The 17,270-nt window shown below is 34.6% G+C and overlaps 3 protein-coding genes across 10 annotated transcripts in view; 2 read left to right on the forward strand and 1 right to left on the reverse strand.

Annotated features, from left to right (window-relative positions):
• The window catches only part of Fas3 (fasciclin 3), a 302,280-nt gene extending 299,272 nt beyond the window's left edge, over positions 1–3,008 (forward strand). For all 8 annotated transcript variants that reach the window (XM_067356992.1, XM_067356988.1, XM_067356989.1 and 5 more), the window contains one exon: positions 1,486–3,008. In XM_067356992.1, coding sequence (XP_067213093.1) covers positions 1,486–1,656 — 171 coding nt within the window. In that variant the 3' untranslated portion in view covers positions 1,657–3,008. The remainder of the gene's footprint in view (positions 1–1,485) is intronic.
• LOC105671776 (uncharacterized) lies at positions 2,347–13,248 on the reverse strand. The gene is made up of 5 exons (XM_067357021.1): positions 12,708–13,248; positions 8,774–12,334; positions 8,293–8,403; positions 6,100–8,058; positions 2,347–5,759 (listed from the first exon to the last, which is right to left on the reverse strand). Exons 1-5 carry the CDS (start codon positions 13,071–13,073, stop codon positions 3,990–3,992), a joined length of 7,767 nt encoding a protein of 2,588 aa, XP_067213122.1. The 5' UTR covers positions 13,074–13,248; the 3' UTR covers positions 2,347–3,989.
• Positions 13,249–13,540: 292 nt separating this feature from the next.
• Positions 13,541–17,234, forward strand: LOC105671777 (nucleolar protein 58-like). Its single transcript, XM_012366221.2, has 3 exons — positions 13,541–14,211; positions 14,578–14,868; positions 15,525–17,234. Exons 1-3 carry the CDS (start codon positions 13,821–13,823, stop codon positions 15,542–15,544), a joined length of 702 nt encoding a protein of 233 aa, XP_012221644.1. The 5' UTR covers positions 13,541–13,820; the 3' UTR covers positions 15,545–17,234.
• The last annotated feature ends 36 nt before the right edge of the window (positions 17,235–17,270 follow it).

Consider the following 17,270-nt stretch of genomic DNA (forward strand, 5'->3'; position numbering starts at 1 on the left):
ATTCATGATACGGTAATTATTTAAAATTACACACTTTAGAATAAATAATTATTCACACGTAAATACCACATATAAATATATAATAACAAAAGCAATAAAAAAATAAAAATTTAAAAAATATAAATTTATCATTAAAATTACCAAGTTTTTGCAGAAATTGTTTGGAATATTATTCTTGCATTGCATTGTAATATTATTTTTTCGCGTTGTCTCAAATTCATATTTTACTGTTTCAAATATGGATTTTTACGTCACCATAATATATAATTTTTACAAATAAAAAATATAATTTACATAAAATAACTTTCATATTTAGCGAATCTCTCCACCATTACTAGAAAGTTCACATATTTTGCGATAAAAGACTTACCACAATGATGCTCCGACGTTACCCAACGTCCTTGGACCTTCTACTTTTTCATGGCACTCACACGCGTTTGTGATTTTGCTCGCATTGCTCGCGAGCAAGAAAAACGAAAATTACTTTAAACAGCACTTTAAATGGCACTCCCGACATCACAGGATACGAAAATACGTTCATCTATACGGTTCACTAGATTACAATATTTCGTACTTGCGCGAAATTGTCACGGCACTCCCGATATATTCTATGATATTATGCAGATAAACGAACGAAAATGAAACAATTTAATGATAGAACAAATATTACGTACAATAGTACAATTTTACCGATGATAGCGCGAAGATCTATCTGTAAAACATAAATACATTTACATTACAACATGTTCAAAACAGGATTATGAGAAATAATATTATTATTAAGTTATACTGTAATTTATTGCTAATTTTACTTGTTATTAATTTTAAAAAAATAATAAGCGACGGTTAAAACCTTGATTTTATTACTCAGGACCCACACACGTATAAATATACCAAACATAAACACATCATATAAGTATGTACAATATAATATAACACGTCTAGCATGTGACTTAAAAATTAAATTTAAAAAGTTTTGACAAAACTTCACAGATTGCTCGAAGAATACATGCGATACGGAATAATTGAATTGAGCAAAAAACGTGATGAGTTTATAGTAGAGTCCTTTATTTAAAAAAAAATTTATGTTTAGATTTATCATAATATACGACAGAGAGATCTCTTGGCCTATAAATGTTATAATAAATGCAGTAGATCAAATTTATGCGCAATAAATAATGAAATAAAAAAATTAAACATTAAATTTAAAATTGCATTAAATAATATTTTTTGCTTGAATGTAAAACAGGTTTTTTTTCTCATGAATTATTCCGTATGCGTTCTTCGAACAATCTAAAGTTTTTTTTAAATTTTTATATTTGATTTAGAGAATTTTAGTTTTTTAATAAAGAATATGGGCGGAGAATGGATGATAATATTATAATAAATTCTAATTTTTTACGTTTTTGCTAAAATGCTAATTAAAATCAAAATTCTTTGTCACTTTTCCTTTTTTATCTGAAAAGAAATACTATCTAATTTCAGTCTGCCGAGCCGACTTCGGAAGGAGGTGAAATCGTGTATGCAGAGTTAGACCTTCCTGCCAGAGAATTAACTGCTCAAGCACCCAGCCAACGCAATAATCATAAAACGGAATACGCTGAAATCTTGTACACAAAACCAGAAACCGAAGAAACGACTGCCGCGGATAAATGATGATATCATATGCAAAAAATTATTACGTTTTTTTTTAATTTGATTTATGTCTAGACATGGTATTTTCTTCCAAAAAGCTAAGATGTACAACTTTTTATTTAAAAAATCAAAATGAACACAGCTTGAATATGGAATTTGAATGCGAGAAGAAAATATTTTGTTTCGAAGCGTTATCTTTATAATTTGCCAAATTTATCGCCATCATTCGCATGTTTTTATATTAAAGAGTGGATATAATCGCGTTTCTCGTTAATCAAAGCCCTGCGATTACGTATCTGTGTGTGATAATTTGTTGTACGGTAGGTAATTGTACATTATGATAATAGGTCGCTATTTCCATCTGTCCTGATGCGTTTACGTAATCAATAATTATTGAATTCGAGAGTTAAGCAAAAGCAGTTTCATCAATTAACAATGGCTGAAATATATAATTTATGGCAATGTGCAATTGCCTTCAATAAGGCCGTAACATCTTTTAAAAAGGTATATTCAAGTGGCAAGATATTTGTCATATAATTTTCATTTAAAAAAAATTAACATTTTCTTTGGGATTTCATAAAAAGCATAAGTTTTATCAGTTAAATCTTTTACTCACAATCAGATAAGAAACTTAAATTTTTTAATAAGAATTGCCATTATCAATTTGCACTTTCTTGAGATCATTCCATTCTCAATTTTTTTCTGTCTATGACATATATGACTATCACGATGTTATACTAACAATAAGCGTCGCGCCAATCGTACTTAAATGTTATTGTTAATACTGTTATTGTCCAGTTAAAAATAATACATAATAATAACTATATCGTGAAAGTCATACGCTTAAAAGTTGTTTAAACAATTTAATCACTTCAAAATTAGGAAAATAATCGTGGGGGGAAGAAAATCTTAAAAATAACCAGCGTAGAGTCAAAAAACTAACGTAAAGAAACATAAAACAATATTAAATCTATTGAAATTATAGAAACAATTTTTTAAGCAAAGCTACCCCTTCTGTGTATTGTGAAGTTTAATGTGCTTAACAATTATACATTTAAGCTGTATTGTATATCATCGATATTTACTAATAACTGTATGATGTAATTTGATTTTATTACAATTATGTCTTGCGTAATTTTTAAATAATTTGTAAATGTAAGATTAGGCTTTTTTAAAGCGTATTATTATATCCAACAAATCATTTAATAGCAATGCAAATTTAGATGTAAGTTGATTTTTAATTCCATTTTATTGATTCGATCATATTCTAAAATATGATATTATGTCGATTCAAGCGTCTTTTGCCGTCCACTACTAATAAATTTAGTTACTTTTTGTACGCTTTTATTTTAATAAATATGTAAGAATAAAAAGCGTGAATCAAATCAAGCCTGTACCTTTAGCTTTTAATTTACTAAATCATTAAATTCCAGAAATAAAACCAGTTTTGAAATTCTAAAAAAGATACTGGAAGCTTTATATAACAACTAGCCGTAAAATGTAGAAACACTTTTATAAGAATGCAATTAAACTTGGATAACTATGAAAACTTGGAAGATAAAATTGTTGGTTTTATTTTTAATTATAACTAACTTTTCATTTCCTCTATTTTAAAATAATATTATCTTTTAATTAATTAACTTTTTATTAGATATGATAAACTAAACTAGATTTTTTCAATTGCATACATTATAAAAAACTAAACTAGATTTTTTTAGTTGCATATATTTTATCTTATCAGTAACTACCTGAAAATGCTTAAAAAAGAGTCAATATAAAAAGAGATTAAAAAAGAGTCAAGAGTCATATGCAAATTTGACGTGAATAGATGTTGATTAAAAACTTGGATTCTTGTTCTTGAGATCAATTTTATAATCAAATACATCTTTAATATTCTTCATTATCCTTCAATAATGTGTTTACACTGTCATTTGTAAATATCAAGGTGTATATTATATAATTTATATGCGTGTAATTGTTACAAATGATCATATAACATATTAAACAGATAATCTATATGCAATTTAATACGACAAGAAGATAATTTTACTATTAATAATAACATTTTTATATCTATTTTTTTTTAGTCATTAAGTTTTTCTCGGAATATATACGCGTCCAAGAAGATAAGTAACAAGTAACCTCAGTATCTTTCCAGATCGTGTATATTACTTTGTTACATTCTGACCGCATAGAATTGCAATTATTTTGCAATCTGTTCTTGTCGATCATTATGCAAGACAGAAAAAAACTTTATTTACGATTTACGCTCATGACTGATTTCCAGAAAAATTTTATTTTTTATTCAATGTAAATCTCCAATGTTGCTTTCCATTATTCTTGATTTAAAATTCTTAACTTTTTGTGACGGTAGTCACTTCGGTCTCCAAATTATGTTCAGCTTCGACGTCTTCTTGAGCAACATTGATTGCAGAATGCACAGATTTCTCATCTTCCGGCAAGTAATCTGGATGACTCTTGTAGATGTCCCAGAACATTTCTGCAACGCTGTCATCGAACTCTGTGCGAGTTTCTTCGCTGATGAAGCTACTGCGTCTACTAACACACTCGAAAGAATTTATTCCGGGTGGAGGAATGGTGCTCGCAAATGTTATTACTCTCGGATAATCGCGCACGGCCGTCAGATCCGCGACAGAGATTCTAGAATGATGTGCTTCGAATAAATTAATCGCGGAATCGATGCATTCCACCGAGTCACGCTCTATTCCAACAGGATCAAAGGGTGACCTCGGTCTTTTCAAAGGACGCGCTTGGCCGAGATTCAGACGCCACTTTGTGCTCACAAGCGCGTTATTCGCGTTTTCAAGATTCAACGCAGGCAATGTGCGACGCAATTGGAAATCATTCGACTGAGAATCTTCAGTCGCGCCCTGCGCGAGACGCTGTCGATGTATAAAATAAGAATCCTCGTCGGGTACCGCAATTGCTCTAGGAATAGACATGCCATAGGTTTTGACTTTTCCCGGATTTTTCCGCAAGGATTTAGACAGGATCTTCCTTCTTACGATGCAGATCTCGGAATCCGCATCAACGTTTTCGCGATCGAATGCAAAGATCAATGGCGTGATGCGAAAGCCAAGCCGTTGATTTGTATTGAGCATTTTTGTGATCACGTATACAAGAGCATTTATGTTTTTACAGCGTAGAACATAAATTGCGCCGCGATCTGTCGTAAACAACGGCGGGCCGATCCAGCAAGGATCGGCGACGTAGTAGCCGTCCTTGGCGGCCAACACGGCTAAAGTGATATTGTTGCATTCGATAATGACATTGTGAGCTTCTTCAAGAGATAGTTGTAACGCTGCGCTTAATGTTAATCTATTTTGAGCACCATATAAAATACCGCATACGCTTGTGTCAAAATCTATGGTCCATAAGTGTGGAAATATTCTGAAGGATGTCTGTAAACCAAACCTGTTTTGCGCCTTCGAAGCCTTTCGCGAAAAATTTTTTAGACTTTTAACATAGTGGGAATCTCCGCAGATTACAGCCGAGTCTAAAATGGCTGCATTCCACCTTGAAGGATGACAAAGATGCTGCATAGCCAGAACAGCTACGCATATAGCGGCGCAATTTTTCCCCGCTCGTTCGCCGAATCGATAATCGTATGCGCCGATCGTGCCCCAAACAGAGTAAATTAAACCGGTTACTTCGATGGTATAATTGTTCCAGAATCGTCTATCAATTTTCATCTTCATTGTATTATGTAGCTTATCGCTATCCTTCGCTTTTTTATCCGCTCTCATAATCGAATGCATGAAGTTCCAATGATAATCCACATAAATCCACATCGGATCTTCTTGGAATTTCTCGAACAGCGGCGTATCGATTGAATTCACGTGAAGTCTATGGATAAAAAATCCGGTTGTGCTATCGCACTGATTGAGAGACATATGTTTCACCATCTGACACACGAAGGAGAAGACGCACAAACAGGCATTGCCGTTGGCAGACGTTCTTCTGCCCGCTGCGTCGCATTGATAGGGATCCAGATAATAGTAACAGTTGGTCGATCTTGAGTACCAAAAGCCGTAGCAGCAATTCGTAAAGTGCAGTATTCCGCTCGTGTACGTCTTAAAGTGCCTTTTTAAATGTTTCTTCACCTATATATGAATATCATATATAAAAGAAGTCTTAAAAATCAAAATTATTTAAAGTTGAAAATTAAAGTAGAATACTCGTGTTGTATAGTACACAAAAAAATTTAACTAGCAAGTAATTATTGAATAAAATCTTAAAATGTAAACTCGGAGCACACAATAATAAAATAAGAAATTAATAAAATAAAGAAAAGTTAAATAAAAAATTGTCTCTTTGTCTTTGACGCTCATGTATGTCAAAATTCGGAATCAGAGTACGCAATAATAAAAAAAAGAAAGAAACAGAATAAATAAAATACAGACAAACAGTATAAAAAATTGTTCCTTTGTCACTATCGCTCACTTGTATGTAAAAATCGTTTTTGCCAGTTCGAGGATTTGTCGTCAGCATGACCAAGGGTGACGCGCAATCTCGGAGATCAAAGTGCCTGTTCATTAGCGGGACGTTTCGCAGGATTTGCTCGGAGTGAAATGTTGGCTCGGAGAATTTCCTGTACAAGCCTTCGGCTACTTCGAGGATATTGTCGATTACAATCGGAATGGGAGATTGAATGATGTCTCTCTTTATCATAACGGCCAGTAATGCGACAAAATAGCAGCGTTTTGCTCGCGGCTCCAGCAGACTATCCCGATCGCGCAGAGCTATTGTGCCGAACACAAAGCTCGGATTCGGAGCTGAGCCGATAGGTCTGAAAATCGCTGCGATATCGCGAGACTCCGGTGTCTCTTTTCGATGAATCTTCGCGAGAGAAGTCGTCGGTGCCATCGGCTCGTGAAGACCCTTGATGTCACTGCAATCCGGTGCCATTTTGACAGCATAGGATATGGCGACCGCTCTCGCGGCAAATGTTATTTCTTGCGGTTCGTCAATCACCTTAACGATTAACTTGAGAAACTCGTTTAAGCAACTGGTTGTAATTATCCTGAATTTCTTTGTCCCTGTGACCGTCCACCACGCAAAATAATTATTGCCGCTCTTCGTGACGCCTATATGAGCGTAGCCGCAGACGATAATCGCACCGGTGTAGATCCTCGTTTCGAATATTTTTTCCAGGGTCATTGCTAGATTCCAGCCATCCGTGGCATACAGGGTGCCGTAGTGCAATGGTGCGAGCACCGCTCGAAACATGTAATTTGCTATCTTAAATTCCGGCAGTACAGCATCTATCATGTCTCTCACGGAGGTATCCTCGCTCGCCAACACGTTGTCAAAAGCGTAATCCATACTCGCTTCGATCAAGCCAACAATTGTACGTTCCGACCAGGATGCAGGATCGTGGATTAATGACCACGCCATGAAGCAGAGATCGATAGGAATCGCGACGGACGTGTGATTTTGAAATATCCTTTGTGGCGTTCTTCTTTGTATAAACGTTATTTTCTCGTGGGTTCCATTACTGTTCAGTTTCTTCGATAACATTTCGAACGGTACTAGCAGAAGTGTCGTAATATAATCCTCCAAAACGACCGTTTCGAGCATCGAGGCCTCGTAATATTTTATCGGTGTGAAACCGGGACTTTTCACGTCATGATCTAATTCCGGATCCGAAGTGACCCACTCGACTAGCTCTGTCAAAGGCGATTCGGCCGACACGGCCGACGGCGTGGAGTCTCGTTTTTCTTTTTCTTCGTCATGGATCGACTCTGTCGGTTTTGCGTGCCGTTTAATAACGTTCCTCCGTTTCCGTTTACGCCTCTTCATCCGCATGTGAGCGATGGACACAGTATAAAGGCGGAAGGGCTCTTTCACCGTTTCCGCGGCGTTCGTTTTAATTTTATCGAGCATAGATTTCAAATCCCGGAATTTCATGAGACAGCAATAACCTTCTTCACTGGCATTTCCGTTCTCATCGCAAGAATAAGGATCGAAGAGATAATACTTATCATCCGCCGTCCAAAATGCGTACGCGCAATTTGCCAGCACTAGTATGCCGGTTCGATCATTCTCTAGGAATTTCTCAACGATTGTATCGAGCTCGTCGGATGGAGAACTCTTAGGATCGGCGCGAACAATTTCTTTCAGAACAATGTTGTAACTCGCATTGAGAATATCTATGTTGTAAAACCATCTGCATTCTTTGTATCGCAGCTTGCCGACTCGTTGATCGATCTTATCGGTGAGGAGAATCAATCGATCCAGGATGCTGCCTCGAAAGCGATCCACGTCTAGTGCAATTTTCACCAAAATGCATAATATAGCCGAGAAATAGCAAGGCTTGAAGTGAGCAGATTCAACTCGCGCGCGATCCGACAGACTCGAATTGCCTCGTATTATTTCCGTATCTTCCATATCTTCCGCGACCTTGTATTGACATAATGTTTATGAGATAAATTAAATAATAGGATAAACTTACTCAACAAAAGAGAAAGTTACTAGTCATAATTACATTTTTTTAAATCGAACGCGTATTATTTGTTGGAAAAATTTTTATCGCTGCGCGATAAATATGTGTTGCAATGTTAAACGCTTACTTGTTTGTATACATTATAATAACAGATAATTATAAATATTTTTAATGCTGTAATAAGAAATTACTTTAAAGCCAATAGCTTCTGGCGATAAACGATCTATTTTAGCATCTCTGACACTCATAACCTTTTTCGTCGCCTGATCCACTTTTGCATCATCTTTTTTTTCTTCTGATGGCTAAATTTAAAAAAACCGACTATTAAAAAGATCTTATCTTTTATTTAAAAATATAATAGCCAAATAAATATTATTAAAATCGAAGAACATAATAATTTTGGAATGTTTTTCACAGTCAAATAAGTTAAATATATTCCATAAATATTATGTTTTTTAACGTTGTTATGCCTTTAATTAAAAAATAATTAAATTTTGACTAAAAATTCAAGTTTATATATTTGAGAAAGATTTGAAAATTTAGCCAATTAATTCAACCAATTTTTTGTTTAATTTGAAAAAGATTTCTTTGAAAATCTAGAATGTCTTATAGATATTTCTTGACTTAAACGTTATAAATAATGTATTTATATTCATTTAAAAATGTGCTAACCTGTAGATCAGATTGAAAACCCGGAAATATTAATTTAAACAGATGCTTTTCCGCATCGTAAAGATTTTTCTTAATAGGCAATTCTTTTTCTGTGTTCGATGTGCTTCTTTGTTTCTGTTCGTCAGCACATGTTAAACGCTTTGTTGTTAAAACCGGAGTCTTAATTATCGGTCCAAGTGGTATCAATTCTATTTTTGGAGCATAAAGCACTGGTAATCGTGTTTTCATATTTTTCTTTCTTTCCTCAAACTTCTCTCGTTTTTTATATTTTTCTTCAAGCGTTTTATCGTCGTCTTCTTGGATATAACTTTCGTCGATAGCTCTAAGGGGCATCATGCGAATTGGCAATAATCTCGAGTACAAATATTGTCCGAAAGATAGCCTTATCATTTTAGAAGGTTTCACTTCACGGGGCAACGAGACGATCAAAGCTGCAGGAGTCACGAAATTGGCGGAGAAATCATCTCTCTTTTTAACTTCCAGCCTCGAGTCGATCGAGAATCGCGATACGAGAGAGGGAATCGACTTATTCGCTCGTTTTGCTTCTAACAAAATCCAAAGCGTGTTTCTCGACGGCATCACGTACGGCGGTGGATGATTGTACTTCATTTTCTCGAGCATCACCTCTTCGTGCAAGCCGTCCAACTCTTCTTCGGTTGACTCTTCGATACTCACTGCAGAAGTCAAAAGAGCCAGATTCAGGCGATAAGGAGCGTCGGGCTGCGCGCGTTCTTCGATTTCTAGCAAAGGATCTTCAAGAAGTTTCTCCGGCAATTCTTCTTTTTTTATTTCAGCTTCTTCCTCTTCTTCCTCTTCCTCTTCCTCTTCCTCTTCTTCTTCCTCCTCTTCTACTTCCTCCTCTTCTTCTTCTTCCTCCATTTCTTCTTCTTCCACATCTTTTTTTACTGGCTCTTGCGTCACGGCGATGTCAGGCTTCGTCTCTTCAAGCTTCAGTAAATCGTCATCGGTAATCGGCAGGAACTTTGTTTGAAAGTTTCCGATCGTCTGATCGTCCGGTATTACGATCTCCACGGGTGACGTGTACTTTCCCGGATGTATCGCGTCCAGTGCCGCGAAGTGAAGCGAGAAACGCGGATCATTGTACTCCAAAACGCCATGAAAAAGGTCAACCAGCTCGTTGAGACTGTCAGTTACAATAAAAGAAGCCGGATGACCGCGTAAACGCCATCCTTCCGAATCGCTGCCATAAGGATTAAATAAAAAGAATTTTCCATCCTCTTTCCAAATGGCGTACATCAATTTCTTGTTTTCCAATACTGCTTCGGAGTATCGCTCGAAGTAACGCTCGAGAGCCTCCGCAAGATTGGCTAAAGGATTTGCATCGCCGTTGACGACATTTGTCTTTGTCTTGAAGAGGACATCATATTCGGCTAGTTTCAGTCTGGGCGGCAAGAAAGAGATATCTAAGTGACTAGGAGCGGCTGCTACTTTCCGAATAACGGTTTCTTCCTCTTCCTCTTCCTCTTCGTCCTCTTCTTCTTCCTCCTCTTCCTCCAGTTCCTCCTCTTCTTCTTCCTCTTTCTCCTCTTCTTCCTTCAATTCCTTTCCAATTTCTCTCAATTCCGGTCGACCTTGCTCGATCCACGTTATAACTCTTTCATGAGCCTTGTTGCTGACATCAACGATCTGATCGACATCTATGTTTCGCCAGCGAGTCGGATTTTTCAATCTTCTGTACGCCAACGCAGTCAAAGCGGCTATTAATCCTTGTCTGCCGCGCGATCGTGGATGAAATTCCGTGCTCAGACAATTCTTAGTGCCGTGAAGAAGCAAACGATGAACATTTACCATTCTGTATCCCGTGATAAAGTTTATCGTAGGTTTCTCTTGTGCTTCCTCGCCTGCTTCCATCATTTCGTCATCTTCTTCTGCATCTAAACGTTCCTTCTTTATTTTTTTGTCTTCTTCTTCTTCCTCTTCCTCTTCTTCTTCTTCCTCTTCCTCTTCCTCTTCTTCTTCTTCCTCTTCAACTACTTCCTTTTTTACTTTACTTACTTCTTGCGCAAGCACGAAAGTCATCGGCTCGTCGTCCGTCATTCTATATTGATCCACATCTTGCATGACTTCCGGAAATTGAGTAGACACTTCCGTGGATTTGCGTGATTCCGGTCGCATGCGTGGCGTCGTGTCAATCACCTTTTCCATTGTATCGATTAGCATGGTTGGCGACGGGGCTCGCGGTCTACGATTCGTGCCTTTTTCTCGATAAATCACCTTCTCGAACGGACCGTCTGATGCTATTCCAGTCTTCACGTAGAGCACCTTGACTCTATGTATTAAAAAAGGATCTTTGTCCTTGCTGTCGGTATTTTTCAATACTGTTTCCATCATCCCATCCACTGTGCTGTGCATAATCACACAGGCAGCCTTTTTTAAAGAACCAATTTTCGTGCGCTCCGCATCGGTGAGATCGACCCTGAAGCCTTCATCGTCGCACGCAAACGGATCGAGAAAGTAGTACACGTCGCCGTCCTTCCAGATCGCGTAAAAGATTTTCTTAATTTCGAGCATACCGATTCCCTCCGTTTCGAAGAATTCTCGAATGCCATTTTCGATGGTCAGCTTTCCCTTTTGTGCATCGCCGGGTAACACATTCGCGTCCACTTTTACCTTGGCGGAGTACACGCCGAGGACAATGTCGCTCATTAAATCCGACAAGGAAAGCTCGAACTCGTCGTCGAGTTTCTTCTCGAGAACTCTTATCAAATCGATGAGATAAATATTGGATTGATTAAAGATCAGATCAAGTAAAGCGGTCGTCCACTTATTGGCGCTGATCAGCCGTGAATACACCAACGCTGCCACGGCTATAATCAAGTGTCCCTTGCCTCGCAGAGCCTCCGGCACGGCGGGATGCGCCAGATAATAGGATCCTTGTACCGCTGCTCGCTGCTTCCGGCGAATCTTGTAACCGCTTGGTCTCCTCTGCGTTAACCCTGGTTTCCCGAGCATCTGCTGGGCGTTTTCTTCGAAATCCTCTGGAAACATCAATTCCACTCCAACGATGTCGATGGCGTGAATCACGAAAGGCTCATTCTGCACTTTACTCTTTTCGAGAATGATGTACAATACCCCTGTCAAATCCTTCACGAAAAACAATTTAGCCGATCCGCTGACTCCGTCGGACGTCGGCTCTCCGTTTTCTCGTCTCGCCTGACCGTCGAATATGTTATAATACTTTGAGTCTTTCCAAATAGCTATGTTGAGCACCGGTGACGTCAGAATCCCGGCGTCGTGTCGCTCAAAAAACAATTCCAGCGCCTTCGCCAAATGAAGCTCCGTCGGATCTTGTGAACGAAATTTTCCGGCGTACGCTGGATCTTCGATTCTGACTCTCACATTGTACTTTTTCTGAATGAGAAGGTTTTTCTTCAAGTCAAGGATGATTGTCGTTCTGCGATCGCCGGTATTCACATTCTTATAAGATTCGCAATAAAAAGTATCGCCGTCCTCAATAATCTGATCGATCACCGCTTCGTTCCAGGAGCGAGGTTTATGAATCGTGGTCGTGGCAAAAGCTGCAATCGCTATAGCGCCACCCTGTTATTAGAGCTGCGAAATGAGAAACTGTCGAGCTACATAATAATATGTTTAACCCTTTATAACCCAATTTTTTTTACGAAGGTGTGGTACACCAATAAGATGCTAAATAGTGGTGGAAAATTGTAATAAAGCTTAAAAAATACAGATATATGAGTACGTGACTTCAAAATTACATGGCATTATAGAGGGTTAAAAGGCTAACTATTTTAATTATATATTTTAATCTCGCTAATTGAATTTAAATATTAAATATTAAATCAATTTATATATTAAAAACGCGTAGAATTGATGGCTACAATATAAAAAAATTGTTAAGAAACATGTTTTTTAAATAAAATCTTCATCGTCGATTCACGATAATCGGGATCACCTGATAACCTCTGGATAACGATGAAAATTGCAACATGTTTAGATGAATTAGACCAGAACGAACGCCATACTTTATGCCGGGAGGCAATTCCGGCCTAATTTCAGTGAGGGAATAAGTATCGTTCGGTAAATCGAGGATGTTATTCAAGTTCCGATATTCTTCATCCAGATCTTCATCAAACTCGTCGCTGCTTGGCACGTTGTCTTCAGCCATTTCAATATCTTTAGTAACTTCGCCGATCACATTATTAGTTTCGGACGAAACTATTTTATCGTATTCAACAAGTTGTTTCATTTTTTCTTTGAATAATTCCTTTCTTTCTTTATCCCGATTGAAAGCTTCTTTCTGCTTATGTTCTAGATCCATTTTTGTCTCATGTATTTTCCAATGCTAAAGTTTTAAAAATATTATCATCCAATGCGTTTTTTTAAGCACTTTAGTTAATAAACTTTTGGGCGTATTAAAAGATAACCCAAACTATGAGTAACATAAGCAAAATATAATCACACGTAAACAGTGTTTTATGATAACGTTTACATCGCTGATAAATTTTGATGCTTTAAATTTAATCAATATTTTTAGGCAATTGTGATCAAATTGATCGGCGGAGCGTACAATTGAATTTACGTTTCAAGCCATTATGTGTCATATTGACACGAGCACAGTTATCGATAGAATAATTCGATATAAAAAGATGACTGTGGCCACAGATTATTGATATGCATGTGGCATTATGTTTGGTTAAAATTAAAAAAGTATAATGATACAATACAGTAATTAATCTTTTATGTGCAATAATTCAATAATCAATCTTTTACACAAAAAAAACATAAATATGTTTAAACCTTTAATAGTTTATATGAAAACAGTATGAATAACATGACAGCAGTGTATAACGAGAAGATATTTATTTATCTTGTTTATTTTAATCAGAACCGTGCGACGTAATTTATCAGAAAGATTATTTGTTGACGATTCAACAAATTTTTAGTACAACGAAACTTGATTAAACTTCCTGTTTTTATAAACAGAAATAAATAATTGAATTGAATTATGATATCAGTGGCAGAAACAAAACTCAAATTTTCAAAATTTAACATTTGAATTTCGAAAATGACTTGGAACCCGAACTATCAACCATACAGATCATGGAGAGAGCAAATTGCGAAGGAAGCAGAGTCAAAAAACAAGGTAAAAAGAAAAAACTGTAATAAATTTCAGATACATCAAAGTAATACGGACAACAGAATAAAATACGGCGACGATAAAAAAAGCGAAGAGAGCGATCGAACGGACAATAGTTCTTTAAAAAGTCCTCGCAAAACATACGATTGTAAAGAGAAAAAAGATCGAAGGATTCAACGCTTAACAATACAAACTTTGAGAAAGGCTTCGTTAGACGATATACTACTAAAAAGAATTCAACCTTCGTTGTCCGATAGAGAGTGGATTATTAATCAACGTCATGTCTCTCGTGAAAAGCCAAAAATTTACACTGCTAAAGGTGAGTTTAGTATAGTATAGTAAATCCTTCCTTTTTCTAATTCAAGGCTCATTCAAACAATCTCTTTTGCATGTGTGTAACATTACGCTTCTTTATGATTGTTACATAAAAATATTACGCATATAAAGATATTTTTATTTTATAGTGATATGTCCTAAAAATAAATACTGCTACTTGTTGAAATTAATGTGTTTAAAAAATAATGATAATATTTATACGCAGTATTTATTACAATAATCAATCAATTTAATTTTTATATTGGTTTTCTCACATTAAATGTATAGCCAAGATTGAAATCATTAAAGTCTTATTGTACATTTCAATGAGTGTTATGAATTATAATTAACAATGCTATCTTTTTCTCAGATGTGTCTAAACCGGAGAACAAACCGTTTGAATTCGAAAAAACAGAAGTTTATTATGATAAAAGAAAATGGAGGAACAAAAAAAGAGATAATTCGGAAAACAGAATAAAAAGATCGATGAAAGCTAATGGTTTCGATAAGAATAAAGATAAACAGAAAATGCGAAGAAAACGAGAAGACATTCCAGAGAATAAAAGAAAATTAATAAAGAAGAGTAAGCATTGGCAAATATACAAAGAAGAAGATAAAGATGGTAGCGTATGTTCTTTTGACAGTGAAATATACTTAACAGGTAAATTTTTAAGTGTATTATAATTAAAAAATATAAATTTGAGATACACTTTTATTTAAATCATTGACTGCGCAGATGTTATGTATTAATTATATATAAAGTTAATTCTAACCACAGAAAGTGCTAAAATATATTATGCAAAATTATAAAATAGTTCCGAAACGACTTTGTAGAATATAAAATGCTCATCACAACGTAGCAAACTAATTAATAAAGCCAAGTAGAACTGATTATTGAGAAAATATACAATGCAAATTTAATGACCAATCAATGCAGGTAAATACATTGTCAACATAATCATTTACTTATAAAATATTTAAATAGGTAAATGCAAAATAAAAAATATAAAAATAAATTATGTACAACAAAATATAAAGTTCTCGTTAAAGCAAAAATTTGTAACTGATACTGAAATCATCTTATAAAATTAGAAAAAATATCATTTCATCATCGCTATATTATTGTGATTTTACAATTAGCATGAAATATCAAAGATATATTCACGCAATCAACGTAAGCATTTTGTTTAAGAGAAACAAAGCATTTTCGTAACCAGATTTAACAAGAGTGTATCTCTTATTATACAGAAAAGTTATATGTAAATTTAGTGTCAAATATTTCTTGAAGAGAAATTAATTTACCATACATTTTTGCAGGACTGACACTAATTGAATAAAAAAGAAAATAATCAAAATAATACAATAATAAAACACACCATGCAAATTTCAATTAAGTGGAACAAGTTTCAAATAATTAAAAATTAAAAAAAGTTATTTATATTTTGTATAATAACAGGTGAAAACATGATAACATGATAAAATTTATAATAAAATTATAATTACACAAAATTCTTGTATTTTACATTTTTTTGTACATATTTCAAATATCAAGTCCGTACGTTTAGAACTATTATAAAAAATAATTAAAAAAAGAAATATATATTCAGTATATTAATGTATACTAAATACATACAGCTAAGTATATCAATCAATCGATTCATTCAACCAGTGCTTATTATCCATATTTTGCAATATCCTGTTTTTAACATTATATAAAAATGTAAAGTAGATAAAATATATTAATATAACGTCATAGTAACTGCACTGCGTCGCGTAATAAAGTAATGCCTTAATTATTCATTTACATAACGATTCATAATCTAACGTTGTATTTGTAACAAAATTTTGTTGAAATTTTCACCTTTTTTCCTGTATAACGCTTTATAACGCTCAATGAAAAAAAAATACTGTAAATTATGCCGATACGTTCTATAAGTATATTGCTTACATGACACTAATTATGTACAACAGAATCTGAAGAATCGTGAAACTCATGTAAAATTTTCGATAAACCCGTGATCTCTGCTCCCACGATAAAAAGGTTAACGCAATGTTATTAAAAATAATGGTAAAACATCCCAATAAATTTTTAAAATCCACAATGTGTCTTATATAAACATTATTTGTGTCAATGTCAATTAACGCCCATTGTTTGTAAGTAAAATTTCAAAGATTATGCAGCTTATTGTTAGTGTAAAACGTTTTTCCTTTTATTATTTCTAATTATGCACCAGTCGTTATATATCGTAACTTTATTCATAAAAAATATTAAATATAATTCAATATTCAATATTTTTATAATTATAATTTTACATAAAATTATTACGTATAACTATCAATAATTTTACTATTTGTCAAATATAATAATTTATATTTCCTTAATAATTGGTAATATAAAAAAACATTGTTAAGGTATTAATATAAATAAAAATTTTAAATACAATATAATAGAAGAGCTTTAAGAGCCGTCGCAGGATGTTAGTGCGAAATTTTTAATTTTTCTTAAAGAAATTAATTAAGGGGGAACACCAGGGTGACGGCCGAAAAAAAAGGCTATTTTCGTGAATTTTTTTTTCATTATCTAATAGTTTGTTTAATTTATAAACTATATATGTTAAAAGTACATACTTATATTATGTTACAAAAAAAATTTCATAAAATAATATTCATATTTATAATAACTATGGTGATTAATGTGCACCTCGTCTGAAAAAACATGGGTGCACGGGCGCTCGTGCTGCATCTGAACGGGAGCTCTAAAATAAATTTTTTAAATTGTGATTTAAAGTATATGAATGTAGTTTTAGTTGCACGTACGGATTTTTTGATAAAATAATTTTTGACAAAATGGCACTGTTTAAAAAAAAAGTTTTCGATTTTTCAACAAAAATTCGTTACTTCTTTAATTGTTTTTCAAAAACTAATAATCCGATTGAAAAATCCGTACGTGCAACTGAAGACAATTTTGTTGTAAACATTCTGTCCAAATTTCAAGTTATTCGGATAAAAATTGGCCGAGATATGAGAGCGCCCAGTTACAAAAACGTGGTTTCGAGAAAAACG

This window comes from Linepithema humile, chromosome 6 (genome assembly GCF_040581485.1).
Source record: "Linepithema humile isolate Giens D197 chromosome 6, Lhum_UNIL_v1.0, whole genome shotgun sequence".
In the NCBI taxonomy this organism is placed as follows: Eukaryota; Metazoa; Arthropoda; class Insecta; order Hymenoptera; family Formicidae; genus Linepithema; species Linepithema humile.

Excerpts from the sequence above, each read along its gene's own strand:
- LOC105671776 (XM_067357021.1), bottom strand. The coding sequence starts at position 13,073 with ATGGATCTAGAACATAAGCAGAAAGAAGCTTTCAATCGGGATAAAGAA. Across the intron at positions 8,404-8,773 it reads GTTTTCAATCTGATCTACAG|CCATCAGAAGAAAAAAAAGA; the intron begins GTTAGCACATTT and ends TTTTAAATTTAG. Across the intron at positions 5,760-6,099 it reads AAAACGATTTTTACATACAA|GTGAAGAAACATTTAAAAAG; the intron begins GTGAGCGATAGT and ends ATTCATATATAG.
- LOC105671777 (XM_012366221.2), top strand. The coding sequence starts at position 13,821 with ATGACTTGGAACCCGAACTATCAACCATACAGATCATGGAGAGAGCAA. Across the intron at positions 14,212-14,577 it reads AAAAATTTACACTGCTAAAG|ATGTGTCTAAACCGGAGAAC; the intron begins GTGAGTTTAGTA and ends TCTTTTTCTCAG. Across the intron at positions 14,869-15,524 it reads CAGTGAAATATACTTAACAG|GACTGACACTAATTGAATAA; the intron begins GTAAATTTTTAA and ends ACATTTTTGCAG.